The sequence below is a fragment of the Manacus vitellinus genome, unplaced genomic scaffold, assembly GCF_001715985.3.
Source record: "Manacus vitellinus isolate BGI_N305 unplaced genomic scaffold, ASM171598v3 scaffold_30_pilon, whole genome shotgun sequence".
NCBI lineage: Eukaryota > Metazoa > Chordata > Aves > Passeriformes > Pipridae > Manacus > Manacus vitellinus.
Genome location: NW_021940291.1, coordinates 6,791,875 through 6,813,186, shown reverse-complemented (window position 1 = coordinate 6,813,186; position 21,312 = coordinate 6,791,875). Strand labels below are relative to the sequence as shown.

The 21,312-nt window shown below is 39.1% G+C and overlaps 1 protein-coding gene across 1 annotated transcript; it reads right to left on the bottom strand.

The window, feature by feature from the left end:
* Positions 1 to 415: 415 nt before the first annotated feature.
* On the bottom strand, positions 416 to 21,212 carry CTR9 (CTR9 homolog, Paf1/RNA polymerase II complex component). The gene is made up of 25 exons (XM_018076014.2): positions 21,105 to 21,212; positions 19,157 to 19,255; positions 18,148 to 18,387; positions 17,592 to 17,709; positions 16,896 to 16,985; positions 15,475 to 15,623; positions 13,115 to 13,222; positions 12,511 to 12,618; positions 12,154 to 12,390; positions 11,296 to 11,385; positions 11,067 to 11,195; positions 10,786 to 10,969; positions 10,178 to 10,266; positions 9,720 to 9,905; positions 9,449 to 9,536; positions 9,054 to 9,202; positions 6,864 to 6,980; positions 6,547 to 6,692; positions 5,068 to 5,139; positions 3,814 to 3,949; positions 3,159 to 3,305; positions 2,556 to 2,713; positions 2,176 to 2,272; positions 1,739 to 1,851; positions 416 to 1,489 (listed from the first exon to the last, which is right to left on the bottom strand). Exons 1-25 carry the CDS (start codon positions 21,147 to 21,149, stop codon positions 1,078 to 1,080), a joined length of 3,507 nt encoding a protein of 1,168 aa, XP_017931503.1. The 5' UTR covers positions 21,150 to 21,212; the 3' UTR covers positions 416 to 1,077.
* Between the last annotated feature and the right edge of the window lie 100 nt (positions 21,213 to 21,312).

Here is a 21,312-nt window from a genome sequence, read left to right as displayed (position 1 = left end):
TTCAAGTGAACCATCAGTAGTGACAATCCAGAACTCCTAAAAACAAAGCAATATACTTCAGGCTATGCAGTCTCTTAAAACTGGTAGTGATACACTATCCAGGTCTACATAATCTTCTCTTGGCAAACACTTAACATAGGAGTGCATGACCAATGAAAAAAAGAAAGATTTCTTTGGACTGGTACAAAATACAGAACTGCAGAGAGAAATCAGGTTTACTTTAGTCTACAACACAGCAATTTTTCACTGTTATTCCTGAACACATTATATGAAAGGACTTAATTCCAAAAGCCACACACTTAAGCTAAAATATAGTTAAGACTGCTCCCTCAAAGCAGACTCCTTTGTCAAATTTAACATTTTCACAATTTCTGCTTATACCTTTTGAGGGGCAAAATAAATCACTCCAAGCAAATAAGCAGGAACAGTTTATTGTGACATTGGCAGCTTTACCCTTCTCAAGCAATACAGAGTTCTCTCAAATGTTTTTACCTGCCAATTTAAGTATTTCTCCCACATCTGCATTGCTAGTTTGTAAAATTTAAGATCTGCATCTTTTCAGCTGATTTAACACAAAAACAGAAGCAAAAGAACAAAACCTCTTGGAAACAAAGAGTCACACCATGGCACATTTATTCTTCATAGAAAGTAAGAAAAACCCCCCTACTGACCTTTACTCAGAGTGAGGAAAAAGATAAATATCCACTTCCTTGTCCCATCTGGTAGGATTTTAAGATCCATCTATGCATTATAGGTAGAGAACATGGTTTTAGCCACACTGAGCCATCTAAAGAGATTTTATGTTCCATAGTTTTTAAATGCATTCTGTCTTTGGCGTGCTGACTATAGGACAGGGACTCTGTGCACCTACAGCAGTTTCAAATTAAGAATACAGAAGCCAACTTAGAGAAACATCCATTAGTAACCAATAGAGAGAATCACAAGAAGGTCTCACAACACCTCACTAAGACATTAAGGGCTTTGTAAATCACAGTTTTCAAATATAAAAATTGCATTTTCCCTATAACTGAAACATATTTACACGAAAATTTTTAAAAGATGGTCTGTAGTTCAGATCTAATCGCTGTCATCCGAACCACCTTCAGAGCCCTCCTCATTGGATCCCTCTGGCTCAGACTCGTTACCAGAGCCTCTGGCAGAACCCTCGTTGTCAGACGCCCTCTCAGACTCTCTGTCGGACTCGGCGCTGCGAGAAGCCGGACGAGATTCGTTCTCGGAGCCGCCGGAGCCGCGACTCCTCCCCGACTGCACGGACTCGTTGTCCGACTGCTCCGACTCCGACCGCCTCCTCTTCCTGGGAGACCTGTCGCTGTCAGACTCTTCCTCGGAGGCGCGGACGCTGGCCCTCCTCGGGCTGCCGGCCTCGCTGCCAGACTTGTTCCTGTTGTCGGAGTCACTGTCGGAAACAATGCGCTTGCTGTGCTGCTGCTCCCCCTCCTCTGAATCACTGTTGCTATTTCTAGCATGTCTGCAGGGAAAAACGGAGGGAAAAAGGTATTAAGAGGTGCTATAAGGTGCTATCCTACCTGCAAATGAAAATGAGACAGCAGGATTTGAGTAATGCTAGTGCTAGAAGAATGAGCAGAATTAATCTGTGATGGGAAGTGAGTACAATGAAAGAGTTCTCATCACCTTTGTGTTATCTCATTAACACTGCATTTTCTCTTGAAGGCATGCACTGAAACTAAGTTCGTACAAAGTTAATTAAGGTTCTTACCCATCATCAGCAATCTTGAGTTTATCCTCATCAGAAGAATCATCACTTGATGAAATGATGGCTTTAGATTTGATCTTTCCTTTCATTGAAGGAGGCAGACGTTCTGGTTTGGGCTGTACAGGGGGAAAACAAAGATTGTTCATGTGGCTGGTTAAAGCACAGGGCCCAAACACAAACACATTCACAAAACCAGACATGCTTTTCAAAAAATTTTCCATTTACTATCACTTAAATTCTAGATGGCTTTGGAAATATCCTTTTCATCCTTGAAGCAGCAATAGCAATAATAAGGGAGGATAAAAATAAGCTCATATGCAGTTGGCTTCAAGAAGTTTTGTTGGAATTTTCAACATTAATAAATCTCTCTTGACTAGGGTAAATGCTGAACTCCAAATACCCATTTAGAAAGCGATGCAGCTATTCAGGGTTTCACTTACAGCTTTCTTTTTCTCTGCTTTGGGTGGACGGCGTTTTTTGGGTCGTGGGCCATTTTCGTGTTCTTCATCATCACTCCCCTCATCTGCCTTCTGGGGCCTTAAAGAGAAACACATTTCATATGATACAGAGCATAACATTGCAAAAAAACCTTAAAACAAACAAAAAATCAATCTCAAGAAATGTCCAGTTTATCAAGTGCTACTCGAACTTCTTTTGCAGAGTGGCTGTTTAAGCTTTAAAATGTGCGTGTGTAAATTAAAATTAACCATGTGACCTCTTGCCAACAGTTCATTTTTAAACTGTTAGGAAAGGCTGCACGAGAATATACTTAAAAGCCCTACTATTTCTCAGGGAAGTCTAATATTAAAGTATCAGCTACCTCCTCCTCTTCTTCTTCTTTCTCTCACCCTCCTCTTCTTCCCCATCTTGTTCACTGCCACTGCCCTTCCTCTTCTTTTTCTTCCTAGATATGGGTAGATCTTCATCACTGTCATCATTGACAAACTCATCAAATTCCCCTGCTCCTTTTTTGGAACGCTGGAATAAACACACACAATACAACCTATTATTTGCCTTCCAGTTACAGAGTTACCAGAAAACAATTCTTAATAGACACTTCATCTGAACATGTTTTGAAAGATATGAAAACACAGACCTTCTAGAGATTATGGAAAAGCTGGCACAAGACTGATATCATTTAGAAACTGATCCCAAATTTGTACATAATAAAATAATCTGTTATTCTAACAACCACATTGAACAGACTTAAGTGATGCCGCCATGCTCAGAACTTTCAAGTATGAGCTTCCAAGTTTTACATTTTAGTGCAATTTCACTCAGTGGAGCCTAGGAACTTGAAATTAAAAACCTGTGCTCCTGCAAGAGACCATATGTCAAAAGGGGAATATGAAGGACATTTAATTTAAAAAAAAGAAAAAAAAACAAAGAGAGAGAGAGAGAAAAAAAAAAAAATCTGTTCTACCCTGCCTCCACCGCCACCACGTTTTTTCTCCTTTGATCCTTCTACTTCACCAGTGAACATCAGAATATTCTTGGTTTTCTCCACATACTGAGCTCTTTGTTCCAGAAGTTTCTTCTGTTCTTCTTTTTCTCTTAGGCGCTTCTCTTCCTGAAACATCGAGAAAACCAACCATTACTGCTGTATTTGCAGCATCATGGCAATTATTATCACAGGGGATAAATTACTTGCTGTCAAGAAACTGGAAAATTGCTTTTTGACAGCCTATGTCACAAGAAGGTCCACATGGCAAAAAAAAAATAAATTTCTACAAGCCTACGGTAGAGAAGGCCAAAGTCCAAAAGAACTGCTGCACCAAGTTCTTCCTCATCCAGCCTCTGTCAGTATAGAAATTTGATGGCAAAAAAAATTCTGGCACATGTATTTTACTTCATTATAAAACTAAAAAATCTATTTCTGAGGCTATGGGGAAGAAAGAGTGAGCATCACCTCTTAGCTATAATATTTTCTGCTAGCACTTGCTATGACTAAGAAAAACAGCACTGTTAAGTACCACCCCAGAGCAAGAGAAGCGTGCATACTGCTAAACGTATATGCTTTGTAAAAATTAAGTATAGTTAAAAAAAATGTAACACAGAGAATTTAGCAGAATAAAAACCTGTTCTTTAAGCAGTTTTTGGCGAAGCAGCTCCTTCTCTTGCTCCTGCTTTGCACGCAGCTCCCTCTCCTCTTCATCCTGCTTGCGCGCCCGAGCCACGTGGTACTGGGCCTGGCTCAGTAAGTCGGAGCACTGCCTGCAACGTGCAAGGTTCTCAGGTAAAGGAAGGTGGCAAACACATGGCACAAAAACAAATGGCAAATTATGAAGGGCATGCACCACAACACTACCTTCAGATCCCCAACAAAGACCAAAAAAGCTCCTTGAAAGAGCACAAAGAAGAGCAGTGCAGGTTTTTGAGTGAATTAAAGCACTTTCTAGTAAGCTGATTTATCTTGTGATACATAATTTCAGAACATATGGCTTTGCATTCAGCCAATTCATATACAGAAGACCCACATGTGAACATAAAAGGAATCATCCCAACTAATTTGGATAGCTTCAGAAGTAACATCCTAACAAACCTAAGCAGGAGGGTAGGTTAAAATTCGAGCTTAAAAAGCCCAATTGTGTAAGAGTTAAGGCTGCACAAAAAGTAGTCAAGTTGCACAAAACATTAAAGCAAGGTGCTTTCAATATCCTCTTAGCAGATGTTAAAATGATATTTCTTTCAGTATTAAAGTTTTCTGCCCTGCACAAAATGCTTTAAGGATAAGCATTTCAGATGTACAGTGCACGATGGCCAACAGATGTCATTTGTATAGGGCCATGGAAATCTTACAAGAATGTGCAATAAATGAAACACAGGCCATACTGAGTGAAAACCTAAGAAAAAAGCTTACAAGGAGACCAATTTGGATAGGCTTGTGTACAAGCTCAGTACCCCTGAGCAAAAGTTAAAGCAGACTACTCTGCAAAACAAAAGCTTTCCATGACCCACAAGCATTCACACTCAAAAAATCTCAGTGAAAGGAAAGCTGTTGCTCGATTATTACACTCAGAGTCAAAACAGTAAGAGGTAGAAATGTTTAAATAAATGTCACTGCACTCACTGATGGAAAATTTGCCATTAAAACACTAAAGCTTGGTGACTTCAGCTAATGGCAGACAGTTTTAGACCACATAAAAATGGTAGAAAGCAAGGACAGAAAAAGAAGGAAATAGTGATAGGGAGTAACCCTGCACTTGTATTTCTGCTGTTCTAAGAAACTGGCAGTTGAAATTTTGAAATCTAGTTTTAACACAAAAAAAACAGGGCAAAAATATTCCACTTGGTATCTGAATGGAGGATTGTTTGTGGTTTTGGTTTTTTACCTGGCTTCTGTAGCAGCAAGGGCCAAGTCAAATCTCATCTTATCACCTACTTTACTCAAGTAACTGAAGTACCTGGAGAAAAAAAACAAAAAACAAATAAAACTCAGCAAATATGGCATCACTTACATATTTATTGCAATTTTGCCTTAGAACAAAAGCATTTACTCCTGAATTACAAACCTGTAGAACTCAACATGAGATAAGGAAATCTCACCAATTTCCTCTGTTCCAGCCTCTTTTAATACAGAAGATAAAAAGTACATTAGAAGTTCTCCAAATTTAAAACATTTAAACCATTTTAAAACAGCTCTAGAGAGGAAAAAATTCTGAAGAGAGTTCTAAGAATTCATTCACTGGCTCCAACCAATAAGTACATTGCTGACCCCAATAGATTTATTCCTTATCTGTCCCAGCTTACATGCTTGAATTCGGCATAAGAAAAGGAAGGAAAACTTATTTTTTTAAAAATCCTTTCAGAACAGCCTCTCTGACCCAGTCACCCTTGCACATACAGCAAGCTTCTGAGTAGATTGGTAAACTGTGAGGATCAGTGCTTTGAAAAGCTTCTCCACCTTATTTACAGGAAAACAACTTTCTAACTGTCAAGGTTGCCAGTTTCTTCCCATATACCCACAGAGACATTTTAAATGAAGTACTTTTGTACTGGACTGAACTCAAATTCTGGTGTGTATGAATAAAATAATCCCTTGCTCAAGTTTTAGATTACGGAGAGTATTTTCCAAAAAGTTTTAGTTAATAGGCAAAAATAAATCCCTGCAACCTCTTCAGGACAATAAATAACAAGCTTCTTGCTAAATGTACGTTAGAATTTGTATCCTCCATATCACAGCAGAGCTAGGAATGCACAAAGCATGCCCCAGCTACACCAGAAACCAGGAGCACAATAAATGGTTCAAGGATGGTGACAATTGGATCACATTAATCACGCTGGTATCCACCTAAAATTTTTTTGGTTTTTTTTTTTAATAGAACTAAAATATCTCAAATGCACTTAAAAAACTGCTTCTTGAGCCATGACAGTACTCAGGCTTTACTTGCCAACAGGAGGGTGAAACTAGTTTTCAGAGACTGCCAGGCATTAACTATGCTTATACAATATAAGATATATACAACATAAGCTTACACAGATTTGTTTTTTAGCCTTATAGTTTGCTTTGAAAGAAGTCATAAAAAGGTATTAAAGTCATAGAATAATTTTCAACATTTTTTTCAAGAGTGCATTTCCAGGAAGAAGGGCATCTTGGCTGTAGCAGTAACAAAACCCTTTGAGAAATACATATTGGCACTTGCTCAAACAAAACGGGCTCTGGAGAAAGTCTGAATGCCCAGTTTTGTCAGGCCCAATCTTTTGTTTTTCTACCAGAAACGCTGGAATTACACACAGTTCTTCACAGATGACTGCTCTTCTAACCAGATTAACAAAATAGATTATAATGACTAGAACTAAATGACCTTTACCTGTGGGCGAGCTCCAGTTCTTTCACAGCGTTAAGCACTTCCTTCAGATTGCTTTTCTCATCTTTCAGGACAGAGGTAGCCAGTCTCTGCAGCACTAAAGCCACATTAAACATCAGGACTGTATCACTTGGTGCAACGTGCCTGGCCTGTGAAAAAGGATGTTAAGATAAGCTACAGTGTGATACAGAGGTGGACTGAAATGACACACAGAGAATAAAGCACCATCATTTAAATCCCAGAGCACCGAATTTGAAGAGACACAAACACATCAACTCACAGCAGTTTACTCTGTGATACATGATGTTCTACAGTCGTACCTTTAACAAAGTTTGTTTGCATTCCTGTAATTTGCCACATTTGAAGAGCGCCCGGGCCAAATATAACAAGACTTCAGTATTTTGATGCTTGTAGAACTTTCGGAGGCAGTTTTCATACTGAAATGGGGGAAAAAAAAAAATCAAAGTAAGAGGTGACAGTGGTTTGTTACTTTGGTTAGCTAACCCCAGAAAATGCTTCTCTTCCTAAAAAGCACTACTGCTAATATGCTTTTTGTTTTTTAAAGAAGTGTGTCGTGCTACATGGATGCCTTCTTTTCACTGTGCAGAAAACTTTTTCTCATATTCCATTGCAAGTACCCATAATTTCTAGAAACTGGCAGCAGCCCAAGAGGCTCTGTAGGTCTTAAAATACAGACTACTTTGCAAGTACCATCTATTGTAATTAAGCCTAACCTACGTGACTCATTTTAAGGCCATTCAAATATTCTCCACAGTATGGAGGGAGGAATAAAAGATCTGTTTTCTCTACTCACACAAGGTATTTTACAAGTTGAAAAATACCTAATGTGGCAATTCCATGTATCTGACACAATTAGTTTATAAAAACCCCACGCCTTTCAGATAATTCAACATCAAATTTGTTCTTTCCACCTAGCTGAGGAACCTGGTATGCCAAGGGATATTAGTTGCTGTAAAGTGTAAAAGATGGCTTGCTACTTCAGGTTTGGTGGGTCTAGAATTAAAGGTTCAAACAGTCACCAAACTTATCCTTTTCGGTAATGAGCACCTTCTGTTTGATATATTCTTTTCTCAAGCAATCATTCACCCTTTCTAAACCTCCAAAAAGGCAAGGAATACAAAGTAAGTTTTATTTCCCACTCAGATATGGAAACCGCCCTGAACTGTAGTGCCTGGAGTCACTACTCTTGGATCCCACTGTGTTGTGACTACCCAGTTTTCACTCACCTTTAGCATCAAAGATTTTGTACTTAGCTTAAGACTGCCTCAGATTTGTGTGCTTTAGGGTGGAGAACTCACTAGGGTAATTGCCATGGCTGCAGTAAGCTAGGCTAGCAAATTCAACTCATCTCCCTTTGAGTCCAGTATCACATATTTCAGACTGTGATTGCACAGCAGAACCCAGGGAACAATAAAACACCTCAGTAAATAAACACATTTCCAGGAACATCGTTTCTCAAATATATTAGCAAACAAGTGAAATATTTTTTCCTCACAAATCAAAAGGTGAAAGTCACACCCAGTTTTCCACCGTGATTTGCTGCTTGAACAATTGCTAAAATTAGATTTCCATTAAGGTTTTTGGCAATAAAAACAGAGTGTTAAAAAAAAAAACACAACAGACCCAATTCAAACACAAGAGAATGAACACGGTCATGGTCACATGTTAATATGTTCAAGCTTGTTAACAGCAGTTCACTGGAGGATAGAGACCACTGAGGTCTTGATCAGGTAAGAAAGGCTCAGCAATGCTTCCTTATTAAGCATCAGAAAAAGCTTCAGAACAGCTCTGAATTAAGTATTTTCAAGCCTCAGTCTTAATGACATAAGTTTGTTCTGAGCTTCTGTCCTGTCCAACATATGCTTTTTTTTTTTCTTAAAGTTTATTTGTATGCTTTTGATCAACTAATTGAGTCAATTTAGTTAGGACTGGTTGATACTTGAAAGTTCGCTTGCTTGAGCAGGTCGAACTAGCTGATCTCAACAGATTTCTTCCTGCATGAATTAACCACTGATGCTAAGGTGATGAGAGAAATTATGGCACAGTCAGCTTTTCAGACAGCTCTGACTGTTCTTCATGCAGCCATTTGCAACAACAAAAATAAGAACTGTTGCTATTAAAAAAATCCCAGCAGCAAATTGTATTTCTTTACTTCAGTACCATCTGAATGTAAATCACGTACAGTAACTACACTGACTGAAAACTCTCTGACTAATAATTAATTCCAAAACCAAAATTCCCAATTATGTTTGAACTCTGCTACAAAAAAAAAAACAAAACAACAGTGCAAAAGTCGACAGGTGCTTTGTTACCCTTCACCCACATTCGGCAGTTTGTTTTTAAACCTAGACTTGACAGCCAACAGTAGGTTAGAAACAGACCTAGAACTCATTAAGATATTGGTCAGAAACTTTCACAAGCTGCCATGTCAACAGAGAAAAACCCAGAAGTCATCTAACACATTACATAGTTCAATTTGGAGGTGTTACCATCTGCACAGCACTGATGTACTGTTTCTGCTCCACGTAGATATGTGCCAAATTCAGCCACACATCACTGATATCTGCTGTCGCCTCTCTCACTTGGGCAAACACATCACGAGCTTCACGGAAATATCCTTTATGTGCCAACACAGCTCCTAAGAGGAAAGTAATATGTACAGTGTAAGCTTCCAGATTCATGTGCTGTGTACTCCTACCAGAGAAAATTAAATACTGCCTGAATAAAGCTCCCTATCAAAAAGCTCCCTATCAAAAACTGACATAGCTGCCATTTCCTGTACTCCACTATAGAGTGTTCAGGCCCCAAAAAACCAATTATATATTAAAGCATAAAACATAAGAATATGATCACCTCTGAAGGAAAACTAGAGTCTAATATTCACCTATGCCATTAGCAGCATACAAATTCTTTGGATCATTTCTGAGCACTTGCTTGTAGATCGCTAATGCACGGTCTTGATGACGTTTCTCCTGCAGGAAGAAATACCCCCAATTCATCACTCACTTTTCTAACGGGGAATTAAAAGATCATCTCAGAAGTTTCATGGCCTATAAGGTGCCAAACAGGCATCAAGAAAAGGCTCTGAATAGCTAACAGTGTTCAAAAACTAAATCAACAAACACACACACAGAGGACAGCCAGATGTCCATTACCTTTTCTCTGTCTCTTGTGGGTTGATGAAGAGTCTGCAACCAGACATTGCCAAGAGCCAGCATGGAATAAGTATCATTTTGTGTGGAGGGCTGTTTCAATATCCTTTCAAATTTCTTCTGTCCTGGCCCCCACTCTTGTTTAGCCAAATGAAGGTTGCCAATCAGAGACCAAGCATCTGGATGGTCCTAAATAAAAACTCACTGTAAGTTGCAAGAGCACCGTTTTCCTTTGCAAGATTATTTTTCCAAGTCTAAAGTGCTATTTTTCTGAAATAGAATTCCATATTAAAAAAGAAAACAGCAAACAAAACACACAGAGAGCAGATTATGGTAGTTCTCTCTTCTTCCCCTAGTTTATGTGAACAAACAAAATAAAAACACAACAAAAGGAAAATTAAAATTTAAGTTAACTTAGTATTTCAAGTGTTTTAACTTTAAACACTTATAGGGTCACAAACCTGATTTATTTGAAGTGCTTCTTTAAACCAATCAGAAGCCTCATAGAAATTTCCTTTATCCCTGGCCATAGCTCCCAAGCGCAAGTAACCTAAAAATAAAACCAGAAAATAAAAAATCAGGGAACAGGCTGAAGTCACCTTGAACAAAGAAAATATTTCAAAATTTCAAAAGCAATCTTTTTCTTGATGGGCTAAGCACAGCAAACACTAAGATACCTTTCATATTCTGTTCAAAACAAGACACAGCACATGAAGAGGAACGTCCATCCATAATGGTGACAAAAAATCCCTACAGCTTCAGTTGGGACGGGGGAACAAGTGGGCAAAAGTATGCAAGTCTAGAGCAGCTAATTTTGCTAGATTTTTGGAGTATAGTATGATTTACTAATATTCAGAAGGTTTAAAGCTGGAGATTGGACTACAGGAACGATGCAAACCTCGAAAGAAAAGAAAAAACAAACCAGTGGGGAAAATAGCGGGTAGGTAAGCAGAGCCCAAAACACTGAAAAGAAGGGAAGATGGATATAAGGAGACCAGAAGACACTAAACAGGAAGATTTTTGGTATTATAAGGACGACTGTTGAACTAAAACACCAACTGTTCCTTACAATCAACGTAATTGGGATGTTCTCTTAAAATGTTTTTGTACAGCTTTTCCGCTTCGTGGAACTCGCACATGGCCTCATAGAGCCTGGCAAGGTTATAGGACGTTGTTACGGAGATGGCATTGTAGTAGTGCTCGTCGTGCTCAGCTTCTGCCTTCGCACGATCCAGGGACGCCAGAAAGTATTTCTGAAGTATTAAAAGAAAAGAGGAGTGAAACACTTGTCTTAAAGGAAAAGTTCTGGGTGATCAAGAAACTCAGTTAAGGCTTTGAGGAACTGCACACCTTCGCTTCTCCTAGGTTCCCCAGCCTGAAGTGCAGAGCACCCACGTTATTCAGGATCTCTGGCGGGACATCAGCCTGTACTTTCTCTTGCAGAATGCGGGTGGCGGTTCCATAGGCTGACAGGGCACCCTGAGCAAAGGGAGAGAAAGGGGATGAGAGAAACGAGAGAATGAGCTCTAAGTGCTCTTATGGAATTACCTGTAATTCACCAGTTGTGTATTAATAATACCTGGATATCAGTCTGTTCTAGAATCTGGGCTAGTTCAATCCACGCCTCTACATCATCAGGATATTGTTCTGTGACTTTCTTTAAATGCCCCTGAAAAACAGCAGAAAATAGTTATGCCACTTTGTGAACAATTTAAACAAATGGAAATAAAATAAAAAGGAGTGAAGGCATTAACTTTAACACTACAAATAAATACCATACCGCAGGAGAAAACATCCCAACCAGTTGCACAATGTGGTCACAGAAAAACCTGCATTATTTTCCTTCCTTCATTATTCTGTTTTTCTGTGGAACAGAACACCTGCTTCAAGTCTTAGAGAAGCAGAAACCATCACACCAACACAAGACACTAGAGAAGTGATGTCTACTATTTTTTGCATTTATTTACCCAACACCAGATTTAAAACACCTTTCATCTAAAAAAAGCACAACTGTGCTTCCACATAAGCCAGGACAAGTGTTAGCTGGAAACCACCAGCTAATTTGCTGTCTTCAGGAAATCACAAGCTAACTTACCACCTTCAGAGAATTTTAAGATATATGGGAAGAATTGAATTCTGCCCTTGTTATAGTACTAAGTACTATTTGTACCAATACCATAGTACCAAACATGAAGCTGGGGATCCTCTAAATTCCTGGCCGTGCTTTAGCTAGAGCCCAGTAGTGTCAGTTCTGCCCAGAAGTTTTGGCTCTTCACAGCCAGGAGGATCTCTTGGGACAGCCCACATGAAATATTCCACACCTACAGCCAACTAACTCCAAATTTTATGCAACTTGACGAGCAGTCTGATTTCAGGTCTGACTTTCAAGTTCAACTCTTGGATATAAAAGTATAACAGTGGCAGAAGCAAAAGTCACCTTCGCAATATCCCGTTTCTCCTGGTCTTCTGAAGCCGCATAAAGAGATCCAAGGATTTTCATGGTCTCATAATTGTTAGGATAGGCTTTCAAAACTTTTTCAAAGCACTGCGATGCATTCTCTTTGTCCCCACGATAAATGTACATTTGACCCAAGCCAAAAAATGGAAGTACAAAAGAAGATGAGGCAAACTGAGTGGCCTGGTAATAATACTGGAAAGCTTGATCATAATCTTCCTAATTAAAAAGAATTAAATGAAGAACAGTTAGTGGTTTTAAAGGTAACCTTTGCATGAACTTTTATAACACAGATTTTTTAAGTGTAAGCTCAAAGGGTGCTTTTAAAAGCTGCCCTACCTGAACATGAAAAGATCTTGCCAGCTGATAACAGCTCTCTGCCTGCATTGCTTCCACTTCTGTATTATGGAAAGCATGAAGAGCCAAGTGCTGTACTTTACCATAGTCCTGAAAAAAAGGAAGTCAGATGAAATTTGAAAGCCTTCACTTTATTTATGGTCAAGTGATTTATTATTTAAGCATGGATAGCTGGAAAATACAACAAAGCTTCAGTCACAGCACTGACTAAATAAAAACAGATTTAGTTTTAGCTGTTACTAAATTTCTCTATTTCATATTTTAAAGCATGGAAGAAGAGTGGGGAGGGGGGAAAAAACAAACAAACCACCCAAAACCCAACTAACCAACCAAAAAAAAAAAAAATCCCAAGCAACAAAAACCCTTCAGGACACAAAGGTGACCTTGACATTAGAAATAAGTGTACCTTTTCTTGGTTTTCTTGAGAAAGGTTTATAGAAAATTCAGATCAAAAACTTTACACTTGTCCATCTAGATTAACAGTTCCATATCAGGCACCACTAAAATCAGGTTGAACCTAACACTGGAATTCTTGCTGTTCAGAGGTCAATAAATATTTAACTGTAAAATTTCACAGATCTCTTACCTTCTTGAAAAAGAAGTGATTAGCCAAGTGATTCAACACCATTGGATTACTGGGGTCAATCGTGTAAGCCCTAGAGAGGAGCTGAACACCGTTCTTGATGGAATCAGCCTAAATGAAACACTGACAGGTATCAGCAGCTGGATCTTATTAACAACTTCAAAGCTACTCTTCAGCCTAGGCTGCTGCAGGAAGTCTGACAAAACCATACTGAGCTCACAGAAAAAGGTAAATTCAGCTACTAGCTTTTCTCCCTGCAGCATACAGGGAAGTGAAGCTACCACACAGGGATGGAAGAAAAGCAGAGCAAGACTTTCTAGGAAAAAAAAAAACCAACAATGGAAAACTTAGTCTTGATGCCCTTTGACATTTCACATTCACACCCTGACAGCCTTCCCTCTGTACCTTCTACTGTTCAGTGTCCCCACTTTGCCTGTTTGGTTTAGGTTTCAACATTTCATCCAACTCGTTCAACAGTGAAATGAAAATATTTTCATGTTCAAATTAGTTCTAATTTTAAAAAATGGTAGAAGTTTGCAGTTTTAAATAGGAATATCATAATTTCAACTTACTCTTTTCTACGGAAACTTTACACTTTAAAGAAAGTTTTCCATGGGTAAAAATTTGACTTACCTACAATTTCAAATCTGTAACTGATAAGATAATTGCTCTTTATTTAGAATACCCATGAAATCTGGATCACAAGCATGTGAGTTGAAATCTCTATTTATTTCTGAAGGGAAACACCAAGAATGGTATCTAGCAATCATCTAACATCTGTGCTTTACTTTGCAATTATTATTAGCAGAAAGGTATCCTATTGAACAGATTAGGCTTTATGAGGTTGAGATATAAGATTGAAGGCAGCTAAAAAAAATAATGTCAGTTGGAAAAGGCACTATCTTTCCAAACCTAGCATAACCACATAGCTGGATTAAGAGATACTGGATCATTCCTGGTTTAATTTTCAAAGGTAAAGGTGTTTTACAATAACACTGTGCATATGTTCAAGTTCTCCAATAACTTGAGACTCATGTCCAAATTCAACCAAATGGAATAGACAGGCAGAGGTCTCAAGGCTCCTGAGCACTTTCATTTAAGAAAACCAGAGATCAGACAGACCTCAGTGAGAACACAGTGTGACCTCAACCCTGATTTCACACCATAACATCATCTGGGAGGGAGAAACATTAGAAATATCCAAGCACAGAAAATATGTCAATTAGTTTGCTACTCAGAGAGAATCTTTTCCCCAGAGAAAATGTTCTCCCTCCCCCGTGTCAACTCTTCCATGCTACACTAATTTTGCAGTAAAAGTGGTAAAAACAGTTAGAAGTAAAGCATAAATGATACATTGCTTAGAAAGAACACAAAACCTATTTGAGTGGCTCAGCTTTTAATCATGGTTTTTTGAAGCTTAAGGTGAGTGGGCTCAGCCCTTGATTTCAGTCAAAAGGTCTTCAGGAAAAAAAATGAAAGATATCAGGTTTCATTAGCTTTTCATCCATAGAATTATTTATTAAAATCTGACTTTAGAATATTTTTGGTTCTTTCTGTAGTTTTAGGTAAGAAAATTCTCATGCCCACATGTTTTGAATTCTTTATGGAAGTCTCAACAGATATACTTTTTACCCACGATGTAGTAAACTAAGAAATTTTCAGACATTCTGTGCTAACAGAAGATCTTTCTAGGGAACTAAGTTTTCTACAGATTTTAGCAACGTACAATTTTGTAACAATGTTTTTTTTTTTTTAACACTTAAAGGTCTCATCTTCCACTGATAATATCTGAGATGGTTAATGCAAACTCAGGAAGTTACAATCCCAATTAAGCTTTATGAGCATATGTATTTTTCTAGTGATACAGTATCTAGAGAAGCAGGATCACCACTTTATCATCATTTCATCAGTCCAATTAAAATTTCTTCTTGCCTACTCTTTGGTTTACCACATGGCATGCATGCCAAGACTGACTGACTGTAACTTTAAAACTTGTTTGAAAGCTTATGTTCCTTAAAGCCCCGGGAATGCATCTTTTACCTTGACCTTCCTTCATATATCTCACCATGGATTTTTATTATTTTAATAGAAATAGTTAACCTAGCACTGTTGTTCTGTAGCTAACACCTCCAGAAATAACAGAGTTGAAGATTATTAACAATAGAAGAAAGCTCTTTTTTTCAGAACATGCTGCTCACAAGTACATATCTATAATATCACTCAATAGTGGCACAGACTCGCAATCATTTCACTACAAAAGTTATTACCCATTTTAAAAACTCGACCACCTTTCAGAGGATAAAAATTTTGCTTTTTCAGCTAAGAAAGTGAACTGAGCACGGATTTCGCCAAGTCAGACCCACCTCCTTGTTATTGAGTTCCAGAACAGCCAGTCCAACCAAGGCCCCCACGCATTTGGAGTTGAGCTCCAGGGCCCTGCTGAAGGCCAGGCGAGCTTTCTCCAGCTTGTTGAGTTTCACGAAGCAGTGGCCCATCCCTAACCGGACCTCGGCTAGGGAACAAGGGGACACCATTCAGAATCCCAGAGTTTCAACTTTATGACTTTTTTTTTTTTTTTTTTTTTTTTTTTTTTTTTTTTACAATCTGGACATCAAACAAAGTGAAAGCAGAATTTTTAAAACCTATAAAGCCATCTATGGATTTGCAGTTTTTAAAGGCGCCTCCCACGCGTGGCCACAAAACTTGAACATATTAGTAAGACTTTATTTCTTCCTACTCCTGAGAACATTGGTCTATCTCCCAAAGACTTGGACACTAACCAAATAATAACCTACTTTATGGAAATGTACTAAAAAATAACAGAGGAAAGCATTAAAAGTTGGCCAGATGAAAGGGCTGGAAATTTCTCAGGCAGGTTAAGTTCACCCAAGACTATCAGGCCTTCAGAAAACACGGACAAATAAGCAAGTTGGCTGGCATTTCTCCTCAAACAACCACTTCACTGCTAACAAAAATGCTGTTTATCATCCTCTAACTTCCATGACCACCTACAGATAGACTAATACATAACATTTACATCATATTGCCCTTTCAGACTGCTTGTGATCTAAGAATACAAACGTTTATAAACAGCAATTTCAAATCCGTGTCTGTATGAAGAAGGGGAGTGAAGGAAAGATGTTTCTTGAAAAGTAAGGCTTGCATTTCTAAATGCACTTTTGCAGCAATGAGTCTCATGGTAAAGCAGACCACAGAACACACATCAACCTTGTAACAAATCCTTTTTCAGAAAGGTTATGACAAAATATAGCATATATCTCAAGAGACTTTTGAGTGTTTATTTCCCTAATGTAAATACCTTGAACTAATATACCTAAATCATATGTATCACTTTTACAGCTGTCACCCATCACTTTCCCAGACTTTTGCATAAGGAAAATAATACAACACCAGGAAAACTGCACTAAAGGTAGAATTCTACTTTTCATGTCTTGGTTCATTATTGATACGTCATTTCTGAATCCTTATTCCAAGAGTTCACAGATAAATTTTTCAGGAGTCTTGAACAGTTTCCTCCCCATACAACTTCTCATTTTCTAATAGGTCTTTAAAAGGTAATACTTAGAAAAAAAACCCAGTATTTTCCTAAACACAATTTCCTTCTCTAACAATTAAGAAATATTTCAAGTCAATGAACACCTGAACTCCTCTGTAATGAGGGTTGGGGTTCTTCTGACAGATATAAACCACAAAAATGCCCTTTGAATCTAATTAGTTTGCAAGGACTGCAAATACTTCCAGTAGCAAATACCTTCTGCCTTACCTGGGCACCCTGGATTGGTACGCAGTGCTTTCTTGTAGTAGGCAAGGGCTCCTCTGTAATCCTTCTTGTTGAAAGAAATGCATGCTTTACCTGTTATGGATAAATCAGAAGTAAAAACAAAGCAGTTATAAACCAGAAACACAAGTACTATTCAGTAAATTGTACCAATTTTCAAAAGTTACAGCTAAAAACTAACAGAAAATTCAGACAACTACATCTTTGGTTATCTTTGATGATGTCAAGTACATGAAAAAAAAAATCAAACTGGGAACACATTAAATTTATGTTTCCTTTTTTTTTTTTTTCAGAAACTTAATTCCTTCCTGGTCCAGAGGAAAGACACTTACTAAGACTAGTGAACAACTTAAATCACAAGTGTTACAGCCCACTGACCCCTCACCAGCAGTATCTTCACCCTCAACAGAGTGCACAGCCTCACTGGCATCATCAGGGAAGTATAAGTAGTTGGACTGTATGTATGCCCACAAGTCTCAGAAGATGCCAGCTAACATTCCACTTTCTCCCAGCTCTTCCACCTATGCATGCTTCCCAAGTGTAAAGTAGCCTCTGTCACGTGTTTCTGGTCACCTCTTGATCACACCCTGTCTACTCACATATGAGCCCTCTTAACTACATAATCCATTTCAAAACTCAACTCCAAAGACCAGGTTTTTACAAATACCCATAAACTCATACCGAGAAGGGCAGGAATATTATTTGGAGACTGGTTGAGCACGAAGTGGAATTGTGCATCAGCTTGGTCCATCTTATCACCTTCAAGCAGACAAAAGCAGGCTCTTCCCAACAAGTGATTCTAATCAAGAAAAAGAATTTGCAATAAATTTATCTTTGTAAAATATGAAGTTTGGACTACAGGAAAGATTAACTGGCTACACTACAATGCTTTCTATGATTGATTTATCTTACATCAGCAGTAAAATAAAACAGAAAGGGTCTTCATCATCCCTTCTAAAGTTCACATATCACCAAGCAAGAGAATAACAATAAATGCTTCTTTCCCAACCCCCAAGAGTTGACTGAAGTAGTTCTATCACATGTGTCAAGCTAGAGATAATCATTCCTGGTGATACCACACACATTTTAGATATTTACAAGTTTTGCTTACATGTACGACACTAAAACTTTAAAGCCTGAGCAGCTCCTATCTTCCCTTTAGTGAATCAACACTTGCTCTCTTTACAATAACTAAATCATTTACAAATATGGATTTTTAAGCAGATCCTGGTTTTACCTGATCGTACATGATGATTTTGTCAGCCATAGTGTACAGCAGGGTAGCCTGGGTAATGAGCTCCTTCTTGTTGTCTTTGTTCTTCTCCTTCCGAGCCTGCTGCACATAGTAGGCTGCCAGGGTGTCCAGACAGGTCATCTGATCCTTCTCGTGGTCTCTGTAGTCCAGGTTGCCATCTATGCGTGCAGCTTCCAACAGCTTCACAAAGTCTTCTGTTTTCCCTTGCTTGTAGTATTCCAGCTAGGAAACACACAGTTTTAACACACAGTGCTACCCCAGCAAGCACATAACATATCAAGTGCATGCTTTGGGTGTCACACAGGTTCTTTTTCCAGTATGTAGGGATGAAACAGATGTAAATGTAGGGATCACCAGACAGAGGCATTCTGATAACACCAAATATTTTTGTCATGGTATCATAGAATGGTTTGGGTTGGAAGGGATCATAAAGATTATCTACTTCCAACCCCTCTGCCATGGGCAGGGACATCTTTCACTAGACCAGGTTGCTCAGAGATCTGTCCAACCTGGCCTTGAACACTTCAAGGGATGGGGCATCCACAGCTTCTCTGGGCAACATGTCCCAGTGACTCACCATCTTAAAACACCAGGTTGTGAGGTATTTATAAGTAAAGATTCCAATGGCTTTCCTCTGAACTTTTGTCTTTTTGCACATTTCACCACACTTTCCATAGTATAGACACTGCCCCCTCCTTTTTTATGAAGTGCATAACCAGAGGCACAAATCAGGAAAACTATTGACTGAAATATAAAAAAACAACTCAGAAAGCAAGCCTCAAGCAGCACTGCTTCACGAAAAAAGGATGAAATTAAGATCTTAATATGCATATGTCAAATCAGAAATATCAGGCTTCGAGTCAGTGACTGAATGATCCCATTAAGTTCCTGTTCAGGATTCAGTTATCCCTGGCCACAAAAGCAAGGAAGTGGAAATTATTATTGTTCTGTGAATATAACATTTAAATACACAATCTGTATATCTACTAACCGCTAAGGCAATCCATATGTGCAGCTGGGTGTGCTCCTGTTTCAGGATACTTATCACTTCATCACCCTCAGGCAGCTGATCGAAGTCAAGCTCGATAACCTAGAACCAAACAGCACAGATTAGCTTTTCACAAAACATTAATAAACACCATCTATCACTGAGCTCAAAGGAAGCTGGACATTTCAGAGCACAAAACATAAATAATTGCTTGTGTTTAAACAAGGTTACGGACAAAGAAGGAAGAGATAAGGTAATGTATTCTGTACAAGACCAAAGCGACAGCCTCTCAGAAATAACACAGAAAAGACAACCCAATATTTGGAATACCACTCAGGGAGAATAAGCAGAGATGTTAACTCAACTTCTTTCACTGTGGACTTCAGGCTTGGAATTTTTACAGTCCAGCTAATAATCAACTTGACTGCACACTGCTGAATTTCTAAAACTTTTCCTACAGGTAATACAAAAAGCTAGGACAGAGTCAAAATATTCCAAGTTATCAGATGTCAGAGGGCCAATACTCGAGACTTATCTCAGAGTCCTGAAATTTCATAAAGTCCTCTCAATGCCCAAGGAAAGTAAGAGACAACTAAATTTCTGAAAATTCACAACTGCAGTCATCATCAGTAAACCACATTAACTCTTCATCATGCAAAGATTATTTTGCAAGACTGTCTTCCCATGTTGATCCACTCTTCTGATATTAAAAAACTAGGAAAAAGGAACAGATATTGGGATATTTGGGAACACAATTTAACTGCCTGTTAGTTCACCTGCTACTCAGTCATGCTACCTTTAATATTAGTCATCTATGTTACAAGTCAATTTGACAGCCAGGGAGAGGTGCAGTTGTACCCAGGCTTGTACCCTGATTACCAATGCAAGGACTCCTTCTCTCTAGGCTGAATTAAAGCAATCCAATTTATATGGGCTTATAGCTTTGCCTATGCAAGACTTCAGAGGACCAGCAAAAATATTTCTGCCACTACCCTTAGTTTTGTCTTGCACAGTACCTCCTGTTTGAACAGATAATGATGTTTTCAAATTCGGGCAACACTCATCCATGAACTAATACAGTTATTAATGAGAAATAGGTATTACCAACTCAGCGAACACAAAATGGAAGTAAAAAAAAAAGGGTGGGAGGGAAGGAGAGTAGTGTTTTAAAGCAATCTTTAGTGATTAATTCAAACTTTGGGATCTAAGTAGTCCCAGGCAGAACCTGAAGAGCAGCACCGTGATCAACTATCCATGTCGACACCTCACACAGAAACTTCTGTCACAGAAGAAAATGCCCTCCAACATGCAAAATCCATAAAGCACCTTTGTGAGACTTAAAAATTCAATGACGGTCACGTGAAATTTTTTTTCTATATATACATATGACATATGTGTATACATGTATGTGTATATATATGTATGGTGTATATATAGATATATATAAAAATATATATACAAACATATATATAAAAGGGCGTGGATGCATATGTTCACAGAGAATATTCTTCAACCTGTAAGCAGTTATGTTTCAATAACTTCCTTAGCTACACTATTCACTTAGTATCTGATATGGAACGATTTAACTTCTAGCTTTAGAACGCCCTGGAAATTTCCAAACACTTCGCTTAAATCTTTTTAACCTTGGCTTGGGACCGTGTATCGTAACTAAAGAAAACTTACTTAAGTTTCTAAACCCACCCTGAAGTAACTTTCCCCAGAGGACCCGCTGCCCTGCCTGTCTGAGTAGCGCCAAGCTGTTTACAAACAGCGAGGTCAGAAAAATTTGACAGAACAACCCTCGGAGAGAATTCCCCTGGACACACACCTGCGGCACCTCAGGGAAAGCAGCGACACCGACCCCCGGGGCACAACTACGAGGGGCAGCGCCCCGGCACGGACCACCCTTCCTCCCGCAGCCCCTCCCGCCGCCTCCCAGAGCCCGACTCGCCTCGTCGGTGTCCCGGAGCGGGATCTCGATGGAGCCCCGCGACATGTCGGCGACTGCTCTGCGGGGCCCGCCGGACCCTCCACACGCCGGGGCCGCTCAACGGCCGGGGCCGCCGCCGCGCCACTTCCCATCACGGCACCGCCCGACCCACTTCTCGGGACGGGCGGGGCGGCCGCGCCGGGCCCGCCTCCGCGGCGCGTTGGAGGGA